The sequence below is a fragment of the Poecilia formosa genome, unplaced genomic scaffold (assembly GCF_000485575.1).
Source record: "Poecilia formosa unplaced genomic scaffold, Poecilia_formosa-5.1.2 Scaffold82, whole genome shotgun sequence".
NCBI classification, from domain to species: domain Eukaryota; kingdom Metazoa; phylum Chordata; class Actinopteri; order Cyprinodontiformes; family Poeciliidae; genus Poecilia; species Poecilia formosa.
In genome coordinates, this window is record NW_006800021.1 from 913672 (window position 1) to 938767 (window position 25096).

The 25096-nt window shown below is 41.5% G+C and overlaps 1 protein-coding gene and 1 long non-coding RNA gene across 9 annotated transcripts in view; one reads left to right on the plus strand and one right to left on the minus strand.

The window, feature by feature from the left end:
• fbrsl1 (fibrosin-like 1) overlaps positions 1–25096 on the minus strand; it is a 254770-nt gene that overhangs the window by 175145 nt on the left and 54529 nt on the right. For 7 of the 8 annotated variants that reach the window (XM_016673818.1, XM_016673817.1, XM_007556971.1 and 4 more), the window contains exon 3: positions 20137–20172. The exons of the other annotated variant lie outside the window; for it this stretch is intronic. In XM_016673818.1, coding sequence (XP_016529304.1) covers positions 20137–20172 — 36 coding nt within the window. The remainder of the gene's footprint in view (positions 1–20136; positions 20173–25096) is intronic. 8 annotated transcript variants of the gene reach the window in all.
• On the plus strand, positions 1371–19605 carry LOC107836769 (uncharacterized). Its single transcript, XR_001662722.1, has 4 exons — positions 1371–1382; positions 1505–1510; positions 4952–4960; positions 19375–19605. It is a non-coding gene; the product is annotated as an uncharacterized LOC107836769 (long non-coding RNA).

The window sequence follows — 25096 nt, forward strand, 5'->3', positions numbered from 1 at the left end:
GTTCCAATAAATAGCGCCCAGTATGGATGCAAAGTAATGGCCTGACTGCTACTGAGAAGCATTCTTTCAGGAGCAGAAAGATAATCTCCCTGCTGACGTGATCAAAAAGCTTGAGTCTTAAAATGGAGTCTAATTTGGATGGTGAAACTTGAGCGAGACATTACAACGGGTTAGACATTACAGTCAGAAAAATCACTGGTGACAGGAATTAGAAGATTTTTCACTAAAATGACATCATTTCCTACTAGAAAACACATCTTACCTTAGGTGCTACAAGGACGCAGAAACTCCATTACAAGAAAAGACTCACACTTAGCTTGTTTGATTATCAGCAGATGCATTTCCACCGAACGTATAAGTGCGCAATTTTACATTTCTAAAATAAATTTGCTTAAATCAATTACATTTGCTTCTTTTGTTGATTTTAAAAAAGTTTTGAAGTCAGTGAATTTCACAAAACTACAATGGAAACACTTCTGTCCATCACACAAGTCACAAGATCAACATCCGGATGTTTTTCATTGATTTTTGGGCTCTAGCCCCCTGTCCAGCGCCCCTCCGCCCACCCTTGTTGTGTTTGAACTTTTTTTGTTTGGGGCATCTGGTAGCTGCCCTTAAGTGGGGGTGGGGGGCGGGGGGGTGCTGTTGTGATATGTTTTCTGTGTTTTTATTTTGAGGTTTTTCTGAGTTTATTAGTCTGTTCCCCGGTGAGTCTTTGTCTTCCCTGTTGATTGATCCCAGCTGTGTCTCGTTTCTTTGATTACCCTCCCAGTGTATTTAGTCCCACCTGTTGTCTTTGTCTCTTGTCGGATCCTCGTTGTGTGTACTAGCCAGTTTCCCTGTGCCGTCGTGTGTTCGTTGTGCTCCCTGTTGTTCTGTTCCGTGGATATTTATCATTAAATCATCATCATCATCTTCATCACAACCTGGGTCTCTGCGTCTCTCCTCACCACCTCATCCACACATCATGACAGCAACAGGCCCTTTTAGTCTGTTTCAAACAGTGACCCTGCAGTTCCCAGTTCGTATTCCCATTCCAAAGATATAAAATCATTCGTTCAGTGAAGGATTGATTCATTGCTGAAGCTGTGCGATTTCCTCCTTAAAATATCTTTCATATAGTCAGATTTTCTAACTCTGTCTTTCCTTGAACTCACTTTACCAAATACGTTAGCATAGCAGAGCTAACACGTGACGCCTCTGGTGGTGCTATCAGTTGTGTCACAGGCACTTCAATGTAATAAAGTGATGCTGTGGGCCCCCTGGCATGAATAATTTACATTAGCAGGTGACCATAAAAGTGGGGGTGCGGTAAGCGTGAGGAAGGGGCTGTAGGAATATTTATGTGATTTTTAAGGCGCATAGGCCGCTGCTTTGGGTGAGTGAGCAATTTTAATTCAATTTGAAATTTCTCTTTCAAACTGAGACAAGACCTTGAGCTCAGGCAGGGGAAATAAAGAAGGAGGTATCGGGGATCCCAGCCACGGTTATGGGGTGGGAGGAGAGAGGAGTGGAAGTTCTCCTTGCCATCCATCACAGTGGCACTTCAATGATTGTCAAATAAGTAGCTCTGTCCAAACTCATCTTTTATCATTATGTTTGAACGAATCTATCTGGGGATGGCATCATCTCGCACATGGGAGGGCACCGTCTCATATACATGATGCGAAGATGATATGGAAATGGGATACATGGCAGCAGAACGGCAGAGACGGAGAGATGGATTCACATCTGGGAGAACAGTACGCTATTTGAGGAGCGAGCGCTCGGGGTTGGACACAATGCACAAGATACTGAATATTCTGTGAACTCCAGGCACACACATTCAGTTTTTTTCTTTATTAATATAAAGTTAGTGGGTTTAGCTACAGGCCTCATATTCCTTGTCGTTCAGATGCTTTTGAGTTACAACAGAAACTTTTCCATGTGAAATTCTTCACACGCAACTGAGACCTGGTGGGAAGGAAACTTATCTTGAAATCTGAGAGTTGTGGGTTCGATTTCAGGTACTAAGTAATTTGTCCTTCAATTTGTGTTTTAGTGTGTGATTGTGACCGTATAAATTTACTCAAGTTACTTCCCATTACTTTTTTTTCCCACATTTTGTCACAATGAAGCCTCAAAACTGTCCTATTCATTTTCTTTCCATTTAGACTGTGCTAAATTTGCACTGATTAAAACTTTGGGGGTCAAGTTCTTTTAAGTTTTATTTGTATCTTTTGTATCTTATTTTACAATTTTTATGTCCGTCATCTGTCCTTCAAAAGGAGGCACTAGTGGTGACTCAAGGGGAGCTGGAGTCATCCACGACTCATGTGGGGGGAATCTGTTAAAAGACCAAATATCAGTCACACAAAATACTGGAACTGCAACGGAGAGAAATGATTAGAACTGAAGTGTAATTATGTGCTGCAATGGTCCGGTCAAAGTCCAGACCCAAATCCAATTGAGAATGTGTTGTAAGACTCAACATTGTTGTGGGATTTGACTGAGCCTGAGTTATTTTGCAATAATAAATATGAACAAAATTCACATTTTAATCTGTTAGTAACTGCAAAGAAATAAAAGAATCATTTCAAAATATTTACTTGCGTTTCTCTACAACAAAAAAAGTCCCACAGAATGAATTTGAAGTTTTTGGTTGTGATGGAACAGGGCAGAAAAGTTCGAGTGGTGTAATTACTTTTAGCTTTACAGCCACTACCTTGTTTCATGAAAGCAGCACTGCAATGTAAATAACAGTGTAAATCTGGGTGAAAACTCTGGCATGGCATTAAGAAGGCTGTGAAAGCGAAAGCTGTTCAATCCATTCCCAAATTGTCAAGGGGCCGTCTCAAACACAAAACAAACCCACCTTAATCTCCTCTAATCATACTTAAGCATGAATGTTTTATGTGGAAATGTCTAGGTGCGATTTAGAGGCCTTTCCCTCATTCCTGGGGTAAACCAGCTATAATCCAGAAATCCTTCTGGCCACAACAAAGATGAAATGTGATGTAGGGAGATCAGATGCGGAACAGCGCAAACACTGTGTAAGTAGGAGGAAAAACATTCCCACACTGCAGTTTACCATGTTTGTTTACAACATGGAATGCACATGATAATGAATGCAGGCAGCCAAATTTTTTATGTATTTATTTTTTTTTAGAACGCACCCAAGAATAAAACTGTTATGAAAAAAAAAAAAAGTGACATCTATGATTGGTTATGATCAGCCCCGTCACTTGTGTCTCAGAAATTAAAATTACAAGCCTGATGTCTGCGATACCAGGGACCAAACTAATACTATTATTATTCGAGACGGCGCATAACCAAGCGGTGGAATGATTACATTTGACTTGCAATGATTTCCCCTCCCGCGAAAGAAAACAACAGCTTGGAAAAAAAACAAATAGACATATTCCCAAAGGTGGCTTTGTTAGTGCTGTAAATAAATCTCATCACTGTAGTGGAAAAAGTGTTTTGACTTCATCGGAGTGCAGAAAGTGAGAACAACAGTCCAACCCATCTGTCCCCTAAACTTGTATCAGGGCGGCAGGAGGTAAAACGTGCACCTGTATTAGTCACATCATCAGGTTCTCTTCCTCCCAGCTAGCTGAGACCCGCTTTTGGAAAACACGGGCTGACACATCGGAAGCAGGTAAACACATTTAAAAGGATCTGACGCAACGTAATGGAAGAGAAAAACACTTCCGTATTGTTCTGGGGCCCTGGTGCCGGAGTTGGGCTTGTTGAGGAGACGGCCATTGTCTGGTGTCACCTAATTGGATCAAGTGTGTGTGGAGAACAGATGTGTACGGCTGGCTTGAGGTAAACACCGGACCAGGAGGTGCCAGAACCGAAATTGCTTTGAAAAATGTCTCTGGCTCCCAAGAACGGCTTAGAAATACAGCATAAAAGCATATTTGTTGCACAACCTGGAAGGTAATAAACATTTTCCCTCCTGGTACGGATAAAAGACTCCTTAGATTATTTTGTTCATTAAAGAGTTGAGTAGCAGATGAATTCAAAGTGGATTTGTATGGCAAGTGTATCTGTATAGTGCCACTGACACCCAAAGTAATGCAAATAAAATAAAATAAAAAGGATCAGATGCAAAGGAAATTACATCAGTAGCAGGAAATGTATTCAAACAAGTAAAAGAAAAATGGAGTTAAATAGAAAATGTGTTAAATAAAAAAAAATCAATAAATAAATGGCTAAGATTTGGCAAAAATTCTAATAGAATAACAGAAAAGATGCAGTAAATAGTAAATAAATCGGACTTGATTTGAAGAGGCAATCATTTTCTGAACATCTTGTGATTTAGAGAGTTCGTTTCTAAAGAATCAAAACTTGTATGCATTTTGGGTTTTAGTTTTATTGAGTCTGCCTAAGTCCTCATGACACATTACATTTTTTGGAACCACAAACATTTACTTCTGTCATTCCTTCATTATGCTGGATAAAATTCTGCTTGTCCATTCAAAGCTTGAACACTTTCGCCTGTTTAGAGGAGCTTTTGAGCCATAATACATGAAACATTAATAAACACTTTGACGTGAACGATGGCACTTGACAAAATGTAATGTTTCATTGACTGTCTTCTGTGACTTTGTATTTTAGTGTGTTTTTTTTATGTAAAGCATTTTGAGCTGCCTTCTTGCTGAAATTTGCTACATAAATAAACTTGATTGACTGATTGAGACTTGGGTCGGTGTGGTTTGGTACACTATATTATGGTCAAGAGAACGTTCCACCAGCTGTTGGACTCTCACTGGACAGATTATAACCAAACAGCTAACGTGGTGTTAAGCTAGCATGACAGCCAACATTTTGCAATGGTATGTCTTGTGCTCGTAGCAAGCTTTGCTGTTTTTCTGTCTCTTAATAAACTGTCTTGTGTGACCTCAGTAGCTCCATGCTAACCATACTGTATTGTCCTGTGGCCCTACATCTGAAGGGGGCCCAGGAATAGTGTGTTGGACTCTCACATACAGCTGCCATACAGCTCAGTGAAAAACAAGCTTTAGTAGTTAATTAGGTTACTGTTATTATGTTGTGACATGTAAATATAAAGCTGTCATCAGTATATTTATGGTAAGGTACCATGTAATACTTCATAGTATGAGTTATAGGAAAGGCATATTATAGAAAAAACAACAGTGGCCTGTGAATGGAACCTTGTGGAACACCAGATGTAATCTTAGATGTAAAACTGGCAAAAAGCAAAACATCGTCTTTGACTGTCAAGTCAGATCTCAACCAGTTCAGCACAGTAACAAACATTCCCAAACAATTTTGCAGTCTATGGAAAATTGTCGGTATGTTATGATCAACTGTGTCAAATGCAGTACTGACGCCCAGTAAAGCAACGATAAACGTTTTTGATGCATGGCTCTTGAAACGCATCTCATTTTGGACTCATCCATAACCTTCCAGCGTTGTGGTTTGGTCAAAACCTGCCTGCAAGGTACCGCCAAGACTATTTGTCATCAAAGCAGAGTTAATTCTCTGGTTAATTCATTTTCAATGATCTTTGCCTTTTCAGCAGACTAACATCAAGAACAATAATACCAAGGCCTCGGCAAGACATTGAACAAGCGATGATCTCCAGTAAAGGACGAATTACGCCTTCGAGAGCGAGGATTCCTGATCTAATTAAGAGATGGCAAAAGGTGTCATTGGGGTCTGACAGATTTCGCACGGCCCTCTTTTCTGCTTGCGCCGTCTTGCCACCGAAGTGAGAAACATTAGCACGAACAAAGAGAAAATGAAGAGAGACACAGAGACGGCGAAGCACTGCTTCCAATCAGGCATCTGCCTCCCCTACGCCACGGCTCGATTTAACCTTGAAGAGTAATGAGATCTGACTTGCTTAAATGTTAGCATTCTTAAATCACCAGGAAGTGCCTCCGAGGAGCTGATAATCACTATGCCAAATTGCTGTGCTCACTAATTTCATTTCTCCCCAGCATTTGCTTGCAGTTAGTGTCGATTATTCAAGAACAGGCATTTAATGCTGCCAGGTCCCAGGGGTGTGACATTAAAATGTAATAACTTGCAACATAAATGAAAACAAAAAAACATTACTTTCCTCCCCCTTCATCTCTCTCTCTCTTTCTCTCTTAAGCCCCCCCCACCCCTCTTTCTTTTTTCCTCCACCACCTCCCTCCCTCTTCAATCTCTCTCCACTCCCTCTCCATAGTGGGTGTTCGAATCTAATTCTCAGCCCATCTGGCAGGCGTAATGAAGGCGGGTCGGGCTTGTGATGCCCTGCTGCCATGGCTCGACGGAGCAGGAGGTTAGCTGACAGATTGGGCCAGGATGAGTGGAGGGGAGTCGCGGAACCTGCTGAGTGAGTAAGCCAGCCCAGTTAATCTCTCATGTGCCCCAGCGTGAACGGGGGCCAAGGCCGAGCACACGCTGGGGTGGCGGAGCACGGGCTCTGAGCGCGGCTGGTCAGGGGTAAAAGACTTGAGGGCGGCTGTCATGTTAATGCACTCTTCCTGAACTGCAGCTATTGTGTTTAGCAAGGTGACAATTGGCAAATATAACTTTTATGCTGAACATTTGTCCTTTACTAGGAAGAGGCAGTGCCTCGCAAAAGTATTCGGACCCCTTGGACATTGTGAAACCACAAAATTCAAAGTATTTTAGGGCTGAAATTAAAAATTATTATAGTAATCGATTCTGATTATTATTCTTCAATTAATTGGTTAAAAAAAAATTCCACATTCTACATATTTCTAATTGACAACGAAAGACTTTTATTCCATAATTCAATTAGTCATTTAAATAATAAACATTTTACTGCCTAAAATGCAATACCATCGCATTCCTCTAGTTGAATCTGAACCAGCTAAAGCTAAAACTTTACCACTTGAGGATCTTTGGATAAAAACATATTTACAAACAAAGGTGTTTATCTTAAATACAAAATGTATATATATATATATTTTCTACAGCTTTGGCTTAATTATAATAATTACCAATAATAATATGTTTGATTTTTTTTGAACCCGTATACTCTACTTATTGATTAATCAATTTCTAAATTAGCCGATGATCATTTCAGTAATCGACTGATGACGATTAATCAGATTAATCGTTTCAGCCCTGCAGTATTTTACTATAATTTTAAATGATCAACATAACCTTGTGCATAATTGTAGACATGGTCATGGTTTTAAAAAATCAAATGTGGAAAGTGGGATGTGTGTTTGTACTCAGCTCTTCTTTTCTCTCATTCGCCAAAATAGAATCCAGAGAAACAAACTGACCTCACATGGCTGGTGAAGAAGCCCTGTGCATCATGAGATCCGAGCATCAACACAAACCTTCCATGAAGGTGTTAGCAGATTGTTATCAGTGAGGATCAAAGGCAAAGTATGGTGATGGCAGCATCATGCTATGGGAACATTTTTCTTTATTAGGGCCAGGAAAGCTGGTCAGACTTGAGTTGAGTCAGAGACGTGGTAGAGTTTAGATCAAATTATATTCATGGTTATAAAAGTATGGATACTTTTGTAGGACAATTGTACAACTCTGTCAGCTTGCTGCCTCATGAGGATGCTTTAAATTAAATTCTGCAGCTGAAAGCGATAAAGAGGGTTAAAGCAACTCAAACACAACTAAATAAAAATTATTACAGGGCATTTTAATCCCAGTGTAAGAGGCTGGTCATGGGCTTCTATTGTATTTCAGAAATAACCAACAGACTCAAGCAAGTCAAGGTTGCAATTTTTTAAACGGGGAGTATCTGAACTGGTTACCAGTTTCCAAGCACCAACTGACAATGTAAAAAGATTTTAGCTTGGTGAAACAAAGAAGACAACATGTATGAAATGAGAGCAAAAACAACATAAAAAAAAACAATAAGTTTATCTCTAGTATCTCTATCTCGTGGGGGAATAACAAAAAAATAAATAAATAAAAAAGACAGCATAACCAACAGAATCAAACATTATGCATTTAAAAATTAGCTTAATGTCTCCAAGGAGCACTACATATGGAAATCGTCTGTGTTGGACACTGGAAACCTATGGGGCAATTATGCTTCAGCTCCTTTATCTAAACATAAACCGCGCTCCAATCTTCACAATCTGTCTGCTGTGTGTGAAAGCACATAGGAGGGAAGTGGTCAAGCAGCCGAAGCTCTGCTGATGGATATCCAGTTGCTAACACCTGCATGTTTTATTTTATTTTTATTTTTTTTGTTTGTTTTTAGGACAAGTGTTTGCACAGAAAAACAACAAAAAATGCTTTTCATCTCTAATCAGTCAGCAGCAAAAGATTACCTAGCTTAATAATGAGGTCTACTTGGTGTCAAAAACAGGCAGAGGAAAAAGAGAACAAAAATCAGAATGTCTGCCAGGGCTAACAGAACCAGCAGGCATGCTTAAGCTGTGTTCTGGACTCTGGAGAAACCACAACACTGTCATTAACAGTTACTCTCCTCATAAACACACCAGCATCGGCTGGAGGTATAATTGCCCCTGCTTCTCCTGTAATCTTATACTTTGCCTGCTGTTGCTGTCAGACACCTTCTCCACAGAGAGAGACGGAGAGACGGCGTGAGCGAGAAAGAGGCGCAGGGGGGGAGTGAGGAAGGAGAGAGAGGGGGGGGGGCAGGGAGGGAGGAGGGGAAGTGGTACATTTGTGAGCTGGAGCAGGGTAGGTGTTGCTCGTGTATCGTCAGATACGAGGAAAGCAAAGTAACGAGGGTTGTGCGGGGAGAGAAGAAGGAGAAAACACATGCCAGGAAAATCAAATGAATGTGTGTTGCTCCTAAAAATCCCCAGAGCGAGGCTGAGGGGCTCCGATGGCGGGCGGAGGTAAAAAAAAAAAAAATAAAAAAATAAAAAACATGTTCTTTTTCGTTGAGTGATTAGAAGGAGAGTGGCAGAACATGACCTACTTAGTAGAACTTCTTTTACTGTACAGGTTTCACAAATGTTGCTCGCACAGGCAGACTTAGGGAAGTGGGGGGGTACCTAAGCCACCCAAACTTGATTTATAGCAGCGCTAAAGGAGCAGCAGCAGTAGCTGTAATAACTGCTATGAGGTGCAAATGTAGAAACACCTCAAAACATGCACATTAGCATACCTTTAAAATGAGCCTACAGATTGCAGTAAGGGGTGTGAATATAGCTGGAGAACGAAAACGGAGAAAAAACACAACTGGTTTTCCTTTATATTTGAGCAAAAACAACAAATCTTTTCTATATATTTTTTTTTCTGTGCTGTTACAACCCCATGCTAGAATTTCGTCGAGACAAAGAAAAAGCAACATGTTAACTCTGCTGTAGAAATGGGCCTGCCTCCGGCTATTCTTAATTTCAGGCTATGTTTGTGCAGAGTTGTGGAGCTCTTGTGGGCTCGCAGGAAGCCCGCGGGCCTTTTGTCTCATCTGTAGAGGTGGGTTTCTGCCTGTTGCTAGCAGCGATCTGTTGGTGTGCGCCTTTTGTTCTACCTCTCCATGCAAGATTTGGTCACAGGTCGCAGATTACAGGCAACACAGTCATCACAGAGACACTGCTGCTTGTTTCATCTGCAGCTACAGTTTGCGCCTGGGAGAACGGTGGGTCTCTATATTAAAAAAGGAGAGCGGAGTGTATGATCATAATAAAAAAAAAAGATTTTGATCATAATAAAAAAAAAAAAGATTTACGCAGTTTTGGTAGGGGAGTGTTTTTAATTACGATTGTCACTGGTTTACTCTGAGTTTCTTAGGAGATACCAAAAAGAATGCAGCGCCTCTTTAAATCAGGGAAATCTTGTAGCTGGGTGTGTTTTCACTGGTTGATTTGTTTGGGAACCAAAATTGCAACATTTGTTGCATTTTCAGCCGGTGCGGTTTGCTTTCATACTGCTCTCTATCAAATGAATTAAACCCTTTGAAAAACCTGTTTACTCCTTCGCCTGTGGTGGCGCTAGACATAGAACTGCTGAAGGAAACGACACAAAAACCTCTGAAGAAGACACGGAGCGCAACTTCCTTCTTCACAAAATATAAACAAAGCTGGAGTGATGTTGGATTTTAGCTCCCACTAGTGCTGGATTTGCTCATATGTTTTAGTTGTGTTTACCCAGAATGCACTATGTTACAGTCCACGTGTTATTCACATATGCATGTACAAGAGTTCACTTATACTGAACCAAGACCTAGGTTTTAAGGTGGACCAGAGTTCGGTTTTATGGTCAGAATTAGAGTTCGATTGCACGTTCACACCTCCCCAAACAAACCAGACTTTCTAGTCAACCTGAAGTTTGATTGACCCTCCCGCGGTCTTAAGAGATGGGGTCAATTGGGGTCCGCAAGCTTTTTACCCTGTACACTGTCCAGGGAAATCACATTAACCCCGCATGCACTTTTACAAGTTTTATTCCTGTGTGGTTTTGAGAACTGACGGTCTGACGGGGCAATCGCCGGCTTCCACTCTGTCTGATCTGCTGCGCTCCACCCAAGCATCACGCCAAGATCACAAGAGGGTTAAACACCAAACAGGGCTGGTGTGATTGCACGCAAAGATTCAAAATAATATGGCACAAAAAAATTAATCTGTACTATACATTATTCAGTGCATGACAAACAAGGCCTACACATTAATTATTTCAAAACTCTCCATTTCTCCCGTATACATGTGCAAGTTGCATGGATGGATGGACAGATACATTATTTTCATACCTACCCAGAATTGAAAATGACCTACATTAAAAATCATATTTGTATTTTTTTTTTTTTTTCATTTTTTGTAAAGTAGGAAACCAGACATCAAGTTCAAATCAAAAGGGAGACACAATCAAGCAGAAGCAGAGTGGACAGGACGGAGGCCCGGCTCGTTACGAACAGAAGCACAATGGACAAGGCTTCCCCTCTCTTCACAGCTGAGTGGGCCGGTTAACATATGTTTGAATGAGAAGTGTGAAACAGTCTGCCTCTGAAATCAGTGTGAACTATTTGTTCGTGGACAGCAATTAAAGTCCAAAAAACTTTATTGACGTGAAACATGTTGTATGGAACAGCAGAGACAAAACAAAAACAAAAACAGCAACAAAAAAAAACAAAAAAAAAACAGCAGCATGGTCTGCTCCTTCCCTACAAGGACGGTTTATGGTAATATCACACCTCTACGGAAATCTCATCCCACAGTCCACAGGAGGCTTTCAATCCCGTCTGTCTGCAAATGGTGGGCTGCCACTGCATTCATCCCTGCTTCTCAGATAGATGTTTGTAATTGGAGCTCTAATTTATGATCGGGCCTCAGTGCAGGATAATGATATGGAGCATTGTAATTTGCTGATGCAAATTGTACGTTATAATGGGAAGCCATAAAAGCCTCGGCATCATCTCAGAGACTTGCCAAACACCCTGAGCGTTCATTACAGCCCTCATTAAAACATCCATGTCAGCACTGGGAGCTCTTACAAATGGAAGGAGCATGTAATTGCCGCTTGATTGTGGTATATGTAACATATGATAAAGTGGAATTACCACTTTATTTGTCTACGGTGTCCGTGAAACTTAATGGTGAGAGGGGCCTGCGGTAAACAAATCCTTGGAGCACGCTTTGATTGTTACATTATAGGCCTATTTGTTTAAAGTGGGGCAAATGTGAGTTAGGGGAGAGCGCATCCAGGACAAACTAAGAATCATGATAATCAAGGCTGGGCTTGTGGGGATAAAAGTAATGCTTTTACCCATGAGAGCCCGCATTTCATTTCGACTAACTTTAACATGGGTGATAGCAGGGAGCTTCGTGTGGGAATACATTAACCGGATTTAATATGAGGAAAGGTCATTATTGCTCTTCTTTCTTACCACGAACACAAGCTATCATCATGAATTAGATCTCAGGGCAGTAGAATTAGTATAATCCATGGAAGTCACCTTCAAGAAACCATTTGTATGAGCCATTAGGCCAACGGGATGTAGCGCTCCACAATAACACAAGAGTTACATCCGGCACAACGTTAGCTTCACAAGACAAAATAAGGTTTTGGTGAAAACGTATAATCTTTTTGTTGTTATTGTTTTTGTTCAGGCGAAAGGGAAACACATCATTTGATGGCCTTTAAGTGAACATCGGAGCATCAGAGCAGAGGGCGGCATGGCCTACTATGACAGACTTACTTACGCCAAAATGTTCACTATGTAATTGTTTCACAAAGCTATCAGATCAGCATTTCATTTTTCCATCTTTACTTGAACTAGATTTCTCACCATACAATGCAAAAATAGAAGATATATATATAGGGTAAGGACAGAATGTGAATATGTGATGTATATAAATATATACACACATTTTTCAGAGTGGTATAACTAATAACTTGTGATTTTGTTCCAGCCATGAGGTCTTTCAACAACTCTTGCATTAAGTAATTTCCTGGCGCTGATTTTGAATTCCTTCATAACAACATAAAAGATTAAGCGTACGGATCCCCAAGCAGCTGAACGTCTCGACCTTTAAGTGTAATTTAAAGCAAAACCAACTGGTAAAAGCAATTAGGAGTTCATTAAGAATGAGCGGACTATGTTAGAGTCGTCGTTTTGAGGACGGGTCATCACCGCTTTACAGAGTCGCCTTTTTATTCAAATGACTTCTCCTGGAGTCGCATTTATGCTTGGTGCTGTTTTAATGCATCCCCATTAGAACAAAACCTGAGCTGCACAGCTTAAGATGAAGTTTCCTCTCACAGCTCTGAATGATAGCAGGCCTTTATCATCTGAGCTGTGTGCTCAGCCACTGGGAAAGGATTTTCAACTGCGCCATTCACCCAGGGCCCCAGAAGCCTGCAGCCTTTATCTGCAGACCCGTTGATTGATGTGTTATGGGACCTGCTGTGGTTAACAGCAATTTTTATCTGTTGCTAGCAGCAACAGCTCAGGTCCCTGGTGCGCGAAAGGCAGCGAGGTCCAGGAACTGAAGTCCGACCACACAGAGGGATAAACAAATAGGGTTTTTTTCTTCTTCTTCTTCTTTTACAGCTGCAGCCCTCTTAGAGAGGCCCCTGACAAGAAGTGCCTCACCCAAAGGCCAGGACAATGTCGGGGCCCAGGCGACTCCTGCTGGGCTCCTGGTTTCCATCTCTAATTTTCACCCTGTGAAAAGTCAGTAGTATAGAGACACCTGCATGTCTCTGGAAATTAAGCAGAGTGAGAAAAAACTGGAAGAGGCATGCGGGAAAAAAAGATGTCAGATGGGAAAAAGACAGAGAGACACTGAGCAGCGATGCACCGTTAAGAGTTTTGTGGCCGACTGTCATTCTCCATTTGATTTTTTTTTCGCCTTTCTGCTGCAAGCGATTCTTAAATATTTATGTTGGGAGCAGAGGCAACATCATGTCTGAGAGAACGGTTATAGAAAAACAGAGTTTAACAAATATATGAAAAAATGATCACAGAGTTGACATTTTAATCTGCTTTTAGCAGGATTAGCGTAGCTAGCAAAACTGAAACAGTGGTCCATGTACTAATTCCTTAGAGAATGACAATCCTTGTCTTGGCTCTGAGGTTTCCAAAGCCAATATGCTCCCTAACAAGCACAGGTTGATGATCCAGATGAAAATTGTTGGATTCTGTTACCAGTCTATTTCAGTAACTGCGTTGCCGTTACAAATGTGCACAAAACACTGTCAGCATTCCGCTAATGTGGTTGTGAACCGAAACAAAAATCACACGTGAATAAGTTTGTTCATGCGATAAGCCATTAAAAAATATCCAACTACTTCCTGCCACCTTCTTCTTCGTGGTTTGCACCACTGGTTACATCCAGTTGTTGATTATGTGACTCGCATAATGCACAAAAAAGTACTTCCATCTCAGTTTAAGCTAATTTTGATTCAGCCAAGAAAAAAATAAATAACGCCTCATCCTCGCGCAGTGGGAACACTGCAATTTTCCGAAACGGAAAATGAATGTCTTTTCGAAATGTCAAATTGCGCAATCATATGGTCAATAGAAACACAGCGTCTGTCTCCATTTCTGACACAAAGAACAATGAGAAAGTTAAACTTCAGTGACTGCTCAAAAAGAAACTAGAAACACAGAAAATTATCGCTACAAAAACGATACTGTGCAAAATATAAGTTGTATTCAATCGTCTTATGTTCACTGGATGTAACATTTAATCCAATGAATCACTGTTGCTTTGTGCAATGCAGCATCAAAGTTTTATTAGATAATAATAATTGACATAATCCAGTATTTGATTGAGATCTTTAGAAAAAGCCTCATCTGGCAGGGAGCTAAGTGTTTTTTTCTCCACAACAAAGAGGGGTCGTAGGATCCAAATCAGCCTAAACAAGGATGTACACATGACTCTGAGATAGCTCTGTTTAGAGAGTAGACTCATTTAGCGTTAAACGTGATTATGACAAGCCAAACGGGCGTCTGAGAGCCTGAGCTTCGGTGCTCAACCAAAAGCACTTTTTTTACTCCCTGACACCGTGGAGATAAAGCTTCCCAAAACAGACTAGTCAGATTATACTGTCACAGACAAAGCTCTGTGCTTTTATCGTGCGTGAAAACAAGAGCCGCTTCTTGGCCTGGGGTGGTTTCAAAAGATTGGGGGTTGGAGACTTGAGCTTAATCACTTCATCTGAAGGGAAGGAGTGGTGTGTTGTCTTTTAAGCTCAGCTGAAATGCCACCCCACCAAACCCATCTGCCCCCCTAACCCTCTCTTCAACCTACGAGGTACAATCTGCCCAGCCCACAGGAAGCAACAGGATGGCCAGATCGTTGTAAAGAAATTTTGTGACATTTTCTGCATCTCCTGCAGCACCTATCTCCCAGGTGCAGAGGGAGATGTTGGGGTTCTTAATCTTGAAGCCCCAGAGAGTTTGATAAATTGCCTGGAACCTTTGCACATCTCTTCTTGAACAACAAGCAGGTGGAAAGCAAAGGAAACAATGCCCACATAGTTCCCCACTGCTAAGGCTATAATGAAGCCGCCCAAAGCGCTGAGAGAATTGGTTCGGGAAACAATTCCCTATCCAGTTCTCCACAGTGATTGAGACAGTAAGGATAAGTCGAAGCGTAGCTTATCTGCCGTCACTCGGTGCTCCAAAGATTATTTCTAATTCTCATCCGTCTTCAGTCACTTAGCTAAATGTCACCGAACGTCTAGTGATGACACAGAAGCACGAATGCCACGTTATGACAACCTGATATAGTTCAGACATTACTATTGAGAAAAGTTGCTTTTACTGTGACAGAAAAGAACCAAAGCTTACATTGCATCTTAAATTATGAGATATTTATTAGATCCACCAAATGCCCACCTCTGGTCTTTGATTGACTTGCCGATATTCGTTTTATTTAATTCTAACTTCCCTTGTAAAACCATAAAAATAAGAGTGGTCATTAATTATTCATGGTACAAGCAGAGAATAAAAATGATGCTCTGTGTGAGTGACAGAGAGAGCAGTTGCTAGAAAACAGAGTTTTAAAATCATTTTTGAAAAATCGACTAAATGAGAGAAAATGTAGATTTTAAACCTGTCTTTAGTGTCTTACGCTGCAGATTAGCACAAAGTGGTTAGCATTACCACAACAAACTCAGACTGACTGAAACACTGAAGCTCGGCAAGGCAGAACAACAGGGAAGCATGAACTCTGCCAAGCAGAGAGACTGTACGGTGGCCTGTAAGAGACATTCAAAGCCTTGTTACTGCAACACACCAGGTACATTTTTCTCCATTTCCTTCAGCTAGCAAATAATTTTTTTAAGTGGTAAGGATTAAACTAAAACTGATTTTAATAATTACCACACTGCATTTTAGTATTTCTATTTGGTTCATACAGAGGAACCACTCAATATAAAATTGGTCTGTTCCAAAAGGCAATTTTTTAATCTTGTAAATGTATATATGGAAACTTATTTTCTCATTGCCAGTTATGGAAATTAAAATAATTTCTACCTACTAACGACACTCCTGCCAAAATATCTTCAACATGACAGAGCGTCTAACTCTATATTATGGCATTGCTTTAAATATTTTATTATCCTCTAATTTATTTGAAAATAAATAACCAAGGCAACGGACATAATGGAAATGGTTAAGAGGTAGATTTTTGAATGGTCCATTATGACATGATGGTGTGTTCTGAATCCCAGAACATTCTGCACTGGGCCCAAACCCAACAGCAACAAATGTCAGCGATTTCAACCAACAGTTTGAATGCTGGGTGCACTGTGTGCCCAGACTGTAATTACTGCCTGACAAATATAATGTAGCAGGAGCTACATTGGTGAGAGAGGACTAAAATAATAATAATAAAAAATAATAATAATAATACTGTTGCTATAACTACCCCCAGTAGCATAGGGATTATAAAACAATTAATGTAGAAATTAAAAAGATCACTGATAAATTTGCACCGTGTAATGACTATTGGAAAATTTCAAACTTATTATACTGCAAGAGTGCACTTTACGTGAAAATAATATTCATAACCTTTTAAAATAAAATTGCATTTCAGAACTGTTTGAGGCAAACAGAAGCTTTCTTCAACAGTAAAGCTGCAGCATGTCAGTTTAATAAAAACATGTTTTTACCGTAACTACTAAAACTATCACCATGTCATGAGGGTATAATATGAGACAGATAATCTATGACCTCCTCCAGTCTGAAGAATGTACTCCTCCTGGTCAAAAACAACCAGGAGCTTTGGACGTTAAAAGCTCCTGGTTGAACGTTAATCATCCCTGTGTACGTGCTGCTACATGTGCTAATGGCAGACAGACAACCCACCGTTCCAGGAAAGCCACCATCATCACTGACTATGCTAACTAGCCTTAGCATTTGTAACAGGCTATGTTGTGGTGAACGTAGCAGAGAACAAGAGGGGAGGTGTGAGCATCTTGCACATGAGAGTGATTGATGGCGTTAAGACCTTCCTCCTGGCTCTGATTGGTTGTTTCTGACTGAGTGGCGTATTTTTGCGGTTAGTACTGGGAGAACTGGGAGAAGGCAGAAGTGATTGTGATTTTTACAAATATGTAAAATATGTTTTTCTTTTATAGTCATATTTTATTAAAGAGAAATTGTGTTAAAAATAATTAAGAAAATCATGAATTTATTTTGCCAGATTGTCAATCTTGAACTGAGATGTTGCGTCATATCAGACATATTTAATCTTCTCTTACTGGTTCGGGTCAGTTAAACAGTCTCCACACACACACATGACTGATTAGTTTTTATTTGCGGGGAGGTAAATCATTAGACCTTGATCAGTTTAAAAAGTCACTTATGAGATTACTCATCAATGCTACTGGTGGTCTGTCTTGTTGACACTCCACTTAGACGCACAGCATTCTTGATTCTTTTCCAACGTTCTGTTCTCTCTCCTACCCCTGTGTTTTTCTTCTTCACTCTCCTCCTCCTCCTCCTCCTCCAGCCTTTCAGCCTCTGCCCTGCAGATCCCTGTAGCTCCTCTGACCCAGCACCCTGAGCCCTCCTTCAAAACCATCATACTGTAAAGCCCGGAGCACTTGCAGATAAGCAGCCCCCAGAAATCAAGCGGACCCTGCAGCCGAGCAGATTGAGTGTCAGAGCTCAGTACCCAGGAGGTGCCTGGAGGCTACAAACACTGCAGATAGCACCATCAGATAGCCGGCGAGGGGGAGCCAGACAACATGAAACTTCCTGGCCTCGTTACTAGACTTTGCTTTGCTTGCACAATTCCCCCCCCTCACCTCAGTCTCCTCCTCCCACTCCACTACCTCCAAGCTAAACTGCACCTCTCTCGCTCCGAATCCCTCCCCTTCGCCTTTCAGATAAAGAGAAGGCCTCGTTCCCTGCCGACTTAAACTGACAGTTCGAGCCAAAGGGCTCTGCCAGCTTTTTTTGGAGGTCTTGTTTGTTTTCATCCTTCTGTGAGTGTGCTGATGCCGGGGAGCAGGAATGTGACATGTTCTATTAAAACAACATAAAAAAAAGAAAAGAAAAGAAAAAAAAAAAACTCCCTCCCCCCCGATTCCACAGAGATCAATGTTTTTTGAAGTTTGCTTTGTTCGGCGCTTTAACAGTAGCCCTTTGAGGCAGATTAAGGATGACAAACCATTTATAGCTGCTTTGTTTGTTTGGGTGATTGCTTCCGAGCTACAATAACCCGCACCATATGCCGCTCATTTGCAAATAAGGAGCATGTTTTAAATAAAGTCCCTCTTATGAGCTCCCTTTTTAGCAAAGAATGTAAAGGACAAGCGCTGTCTTCATTATTCCGAGACTTGACACATCATGGCAACAAACAGTGGAGCGCAGGGTAGCGCTTTACTTTGTCAATGCAAAGGGGGAGGAAAACAAATGCTTAAACGGGATAAAAATAGGAAGGCGAAAAGATTTGACAAACGATAAAAACAAAGCAACTCCTTTTTTAGGTTAACTATAGAAATGAACCCTAAAACATTTGCCCATTTACAAATGTGTTGTTATATTAAATTGTTCAGATCGTCAAATCAACAAAGATAGCCTGAGTAAATACAAGATGTTTTCAAATGACAATTTCCTCTTATGAAGGAGAAACAAATCCAAATCCTATGCTCTACCAGCCAACCTGGTCCTGTCAAAATACGATTAGTCAGAGGAGCAAAGCAGGATCCTGACTGGGCCTGATCGCTACCATACCAGTACAATAAAAAAAGTACCTTAACAGCATCTGTCCAGCAACATGAAGTTAAAAAAACCACGAGTCATTCTTCTATTTAAGGACATTCAGAATATAATACCTTTATTAGTCCCTCTGGGAGGAAACTGACGTTTCCGTACAGTCCGTCCAAAAACAAAAAAAACAAAAAAACATAAGATGTGGGCAGACAGGTGCCTGAGGCAGCAAACATGGGAGGCACTGCCCTTTCATTAGATGACAAAATCTAATGAAACAAAATATCTGCAAATGGAGCTAAACGTAGAACAGTGATGAACCTTGAGAGTGACTGGTCTACCAGAATTACTCCAAGAGAGCATTTCTAACTTATCAAGGAGGCAAGAAAATGAAAAAAAAACACTGCATGCCTCACTTGTTTGAGTCAAAGTCGATGTTGATGATTCAACAATAAGTAAGATACGGGAGAGTTTCAGGGCTGAAGCCAATGCTAGGGCTGCAATGCTGTTTCAGGACCTGGACAAGTTCTGCTCTCACCCAGAAAATCTTAAAGAACAAGACAGAGGAATCAGTGTGTGACCTTAAGTCAAAGCTGACTTGGATTAGGTAGCAGGTCACCACCAGGTCCCTCAAAAAACAAAAAATGTAAAAGTTTTGAAGTGGCCTAGTCAAGAACTAGCAAGTCTACCGATAAATGGCCAAAAAAAACCGACATAAATCTGAAAGAGATAGATAGATAGATAGATAGATAGATAGATAGATAGATAGATAGATAGATAGATAGATAGATAGATAGCATTTATTGTCACTGAACAGAATTCAACGAAATTTCCATTGCAGCTCCCGTGCAAAAGGTCAAAAGGTGCTGTATTATGAGCTACGTTACTCTAGATAATGCCCAGGATGAGTTCATAGGTTAGAGGGCAGGTTGGGTTGGATAGTTGTTGTTTAATTCTAAAAAAAATTTAGCTTTGAATTGAAAACTATAAAATTTTTATTTACTCAGGTTATGTTTGATATTAAAACAGTTTTGTTGATCTGAAACATTTGACTGTGACCAGTAAGACAAACCAAAACACAGAGGCAATCCTTCAACATCGTGTTTTATAAGAAAACCCATCGCATGCACTCGTTTTTCACGAATCATTACAAACTTCGAATCCAAATTTTGTTGAAGAATAAAAACTAGATGTAGCTGCCATCCCACACCTTGCCTTATTTAAGGAAAGCAGGATTTATATCATAACGAACATTAAGATGCCCCACTGACTGTTACCGCAGGAAAATATGAAACTCGGTGCCAAATTGCACTGCTGGCGAATGGCGCCGATCAATGCCAATAAAGCAGGGCCCTTTTCGTCAAGGTAGTGCAGGACACCTTCCCACAATTTAATCATTCAGTCAGCCAGAATTAATGTTCCTAATATCATGATTTCTCCATTACTCTATTTAACATAATTAAAATGTCGAGCGCCGGGGCCATAAAGCGAGTCGTTGGAGATTGTAATTCAGCCGTAAAGCCATGAAGCATGAAAATGTCACTTACCGAGTAGCCGCGGCCCGACAGAGAGTGAGCGGAGCTCTGTGGGGAGAGAGAGGAGAACAAGGATGACCTTTGAGGAGCGATTCACTCGCTCACACAGACATGATGAAGCAATGTCGCTTTAATATCAATATTCACGTTAACCTTTCGCCCGCCCTGTCATGTACCCGACACCTGCACACATCACTCCTTTTTCCTCCTGCCTGGACGGAGGAGGAGATCCAGGGGAAACCTGCCACTCAGTCTCTCAGGGATTGTGGGGATGATGTCACACCTGACTGAGAAGGATTTACTTTCAAATCAGAAAACCAGCTACATTTGCTCATTTCTGGGGCTCGGCGACCAAGCTAAAACATATCCAGCAAAATTAGCATTTTATAAATTCAAACACTGTGGCTTTTCCACCACCAGAGGTTAAACAGTAGTGATTTAATGAGACACTAACCATTAGACCAGAAATGAATGCCAGTTGAAGCCCAATAATCCAGTCGGTCAGTGAATGCCCCATACCAAGAGCTAATGGGTCATGGTGACAGCAACACTCTTCGATGTGGATGGTTTGACTAAGGTAAGAGTCAAGTGTTTAAAAATTAAGCCAGAAGAAGCATTGAGATGAAATAAACTACAAAAAGAAAACAATTTTTATTTTCTATTGCTTAAGTGACAAGTTTCATCAAAGGACAACAAAGTAGCCCTGTTTTCAATCTCTGTTGGCTAACAGAGGTTGAATAATTTTGGAAAACTGACAGCTTTTGGAAATTTCAAAGACTATGCTAACGGCTCAGACTGTGATAATCACTAATAAAACATGCAAAGGTTATGATTAACTACCAGATCCATTTTGTCATTGGTTTATATTGCAGCAAGGTGTTGATTTTACAATTGGGAGCAGATCATTAGCTCCTCCAAAGCTCGAATAATCCCTGAACTATGACCCCAAACCTGAGACGTGTCAAAAAAAAGAGGTTTCATGGATTTATCAGGACAAAAAGAGCAGAGAGAGGAGGAAGTTCAAGTCATCTCTTCCATCGATCACAATGAGCAAAGACCACATCTCCAACTTCAGCGGCTCTCTGCCTGACTTTTTAACTATAAGACCAGATGGAGAGTTAAAGAGGCGTGGCAAAAGCAAATGAGGTGGACTAGCAGCACTGCCAGCAACTGATGGCGTCACCCGGGACATTTTGCTGTGAATCATCGTCTCTGCTGTTCGGACATTGAGCCGTTGACATGTCATGAGGATCATGAGTCAAACAGCGACAGCGACTGACTGCTACTGCATCACCTTCCACCACAAGTCTTTGAAGATGCTTGTATGGCATGAATTGCAATGGTGTTTAATTTCACTTTTTGGGATTAATACAGTATTCTTTTGAATTGAATTTGAACTGAATTAATGTGCGTGTTTGCAAAGGAAAGCTAATCTTCTAAACTTGTAACATTTTTTGAGAACAGCTTTTTTTTTATAATGCTCATTAATGCAAGGCTTAAGTAACTGTAATACTTATGTAAATAGAACTTTAATGCAATTTACCTGATGTCATTATTTTTATCTAATCTTTTTATCATTATTATTATTTCAATCTGTGCTGCCTTTACCCAAGCCAAATCATATTAGATTCCTAAAGCGCTTATTGTATCAAGCATGACGATCTCTTTATGCATTTATGGAAGGGTTTTGGAACGCCGTCAAACTAAGTCTGCAAATTGTTTTTAAACGTAGTTCCCCCAAAATGCTAAGCAAAGCAGGAAGAGGACAAGGGGAGAAAAAAAGCCAGCTTTTGTTCTGTTCTCTGGCTCTCTGTGTGTCACAGCGCAGCACGAATACCAATCTCCAAATCCCTTCCTCCACTTCCACTTTTCACTGCTTTTATTCCTCCGTCTAGATTGGCAATTTCTCCCCCCTGGTCTCTGGAGGGAACTTTTCTGCTAGAGCAATTTCATCCATAGGTCCACCTTCAATCCAAAATGACCTCCCCCACCACACACACACGCACACACGCACGCACGCACACCTCCGCTGCCCCTGCCTCCCTTGTTCTGCACTCTCCCAGTGCCCCTCAACTATTCACCTACACCTGCTCTAGGCATCAGCCCCTCATCAACGCCTGTGTGCCCCTCTGATTCGCAGGACAGCTCCTGTGGCGCCGATTACCAAGGAGTCCTGCCGCGAACCGGAAAGCAGGCCCTGTGGGAATCAAAAGGCTATTCCCTCTCTCCTGAACCTCTCTGCACCCCTCGCTGCCACAGCGAGAGAGGAGAGAGCAGGCAACACTGCACAGAAGGCAAAAAAAATAAAATAAAATCTGTAAATACAAAAAAAGACCAAAAAGGAAGGCAGAGTGTGCTCTTATTTCTAGGGATGCATGCCGTTTCGTCAGCTCGAGTCTATATTCTCGCGTTTGCGCGAGAGCATATGCGCATAGGTAGAGGGAAGCCGGAGCCGTTTGGAATTAGCCCGACTATGTAGAGTTCATTCAACTTGGAGCATTCCGAGCAGAAAGAGAGGCTTATTTAAATGATAATGAGGGACAATCCATTGGATTTAGTGCTGGTGAAGGAGGGGAAAAAAAATAAAATAGAGGAGGGAAAAAGGGGGGGATCCATTAAAACGCCAGCGGTTCATAAGCCATAGGGTCGGCATACAGCTAAACACTCTCTCTTTAAAAGCCATTATACATGGCTCTCAATGGATTTCTGCAGCGCTTAGGACTTCAAAAGGATTTAGAACCTGCCCAGGAGAGAGGGGGGAAGGGGCAGGGGACGGTGGCAGACCAAGAGTGTGTGTATGCGCGGTGGTTGCGACGGCTAATGGCGAGAGGGATGGGGCGGATGCTGGCAACATTTAAGGGTTAACTAAACAGCCTTGGAGAACAAAAGTGTTGCTAAATCCAGCCCCTAATCCTCACCCTATTTTCATGCCCCCCCCACCCTCTTCTCCTCCACTCTCTTGACAATAAAGAAAGAAAGAAAAACATGGCAATGGGAGGGGAGTGTCCAGTCCGTCTTCTTTTAAACCAGAAGATGATTTCTGCCACTGCCGGGGGAAAGCCAATCAGAACAAATCAATGTGTGGATGTGCCACGACTTTCTCCGGCTGAACGGAAACAAAACTGAAGTTGTTGTCTTCGGACCCGAAGAGGAACGATCTAGAGTCAGAACGCAGCTTCACCGTTACAGCTAGCAACGAGAGATCAGGTCTGAAATCTGGGTGTAGCGATAGAATCAGACCTGAACCTTCAGAAACACATAAAGATGGTTACAAAGTCGGGCGTTTATCTCCTGAAGAACATTTTCAGGTTTAAAGGACTCTTGCCTCAGCAAGACCTAGAGAAACTTTATATTTAGTTGCTCAGAGAATAGACTTAAGTACTTTTGTTAGTTTATAAATCACTGAACAGCTTAGCAACAAAATACTTTAAAGATCTGCTGCTGTTGCATCAACTTTCCATTCCACTGATGTCCAAATAGGGAGAAGCAGCATTCAGATGATGTGGTCCTTTAATTTGAAACAAACTTCCAGAAAACTGCAAAACAGTTGAAACACTGAGTTCCTTTAAATCAAGGCTAAAACACCCACCTGCTTAGAGTTACCTTTGATTAGCAGTAAATCAAACACTGATCAACATATTTGATGTGTATTTGCTTGGTGATTGGTGAGAAAATGTGATGTTTATTGCTCGTTTCTTGCTTTATGTTGTTATCATGTAAAGGACTTCGAATTGCCTTGTTGCTGTAAATATGCCATATGAATAAACTCAACTCAACTTCTAGAACCACGATGGGGGGGCGGGGGAGAGACTGTACGTCTGCCCTCAGCGGTAGAACGATGAGGTTGTGTGTGTGTGTGCGCGCGCGTGTGTGTGTGTGTGTGTGTGTGTGAGGGTAGGCGTACATGAAGGAACCACTCTGTACTCTGCGCGACACACATGCGGAGGAAGCCACCTCACATTTCCCTAATCCTTCTGCGGCTCAGTGGTGAAGCTCCGCTGCACTGCAGGCACAATTACCTAGTCAAAATAAGCAGATAAAGACCCCCACCATGGCAATGAACAAACAACATCCCCCTGCCTTTTTTTTTAACTTTACTTCCCACCCCCTCTTCTACCAAATTGATGCATGACTTTTTTTTTTCTTTTTTTTTCTACAGGCAAATAGGCGGGCGTGCCATTTGTCTCTCTTTCCTTTGCCGGCAATACAAGAGAAATTCGTTTTACCCGTCGCCGACGCAGCATCATTAATCGAGAGCTCTTAATGCCGGGGAGCCACTTTGATGTGGTGGAGCACGTTTTATGAAAATTAGCAGCACTTTCAATGCGCTCGTTGAGATTTCACAGAGCTGTAAAAAGATACGTAAAAAAATACATATATTTATATGTATATATATATTTATAAGAGATGGGGACAATGTGGCAGTGAGGAATGTTGCCAGGCCTGAACTAGAGTGCAGACAGGAAGAAGGCAAGAGAAGCAGGACAGAGGGAGGAGAAACATTAACGACAGGGAGAGAGGGATGGATGGATGGATGGATGGATGGATGGATGGATGGATGGATGGATGGATGGATGGATGGATGGATGGACATGCCATGGCTACAACACTCAGCGTCTGGCCACCGTTTATTTGGCAACATATTAGAGAGACGTGCCACATCGTAACACCGTAAGATGTGCGGCGATTACAGCATGCAATTTTCAGCAGTGAATCCCCCAAACTCCTCCCCTCCGTCTCCCCCCTCACCCCCCGTCCAACCCACAACCATCACCACAACAACCGCCGCTCCCGTCACCCCTACCTCCTTTCCATTCGCTCCCCCTCCCTCTCGGTGCTTGTCGTATATCCCTGTCAGAGCTGTCAACAAGCGCCGGTCTTTTATCTGACAAGCCCGCCTCTTCCTCCTGACTTTTTCATTAAGAGACACCCTTTTATACAAATTTGAGAGAAATAGCATAAGGGGGGGAGG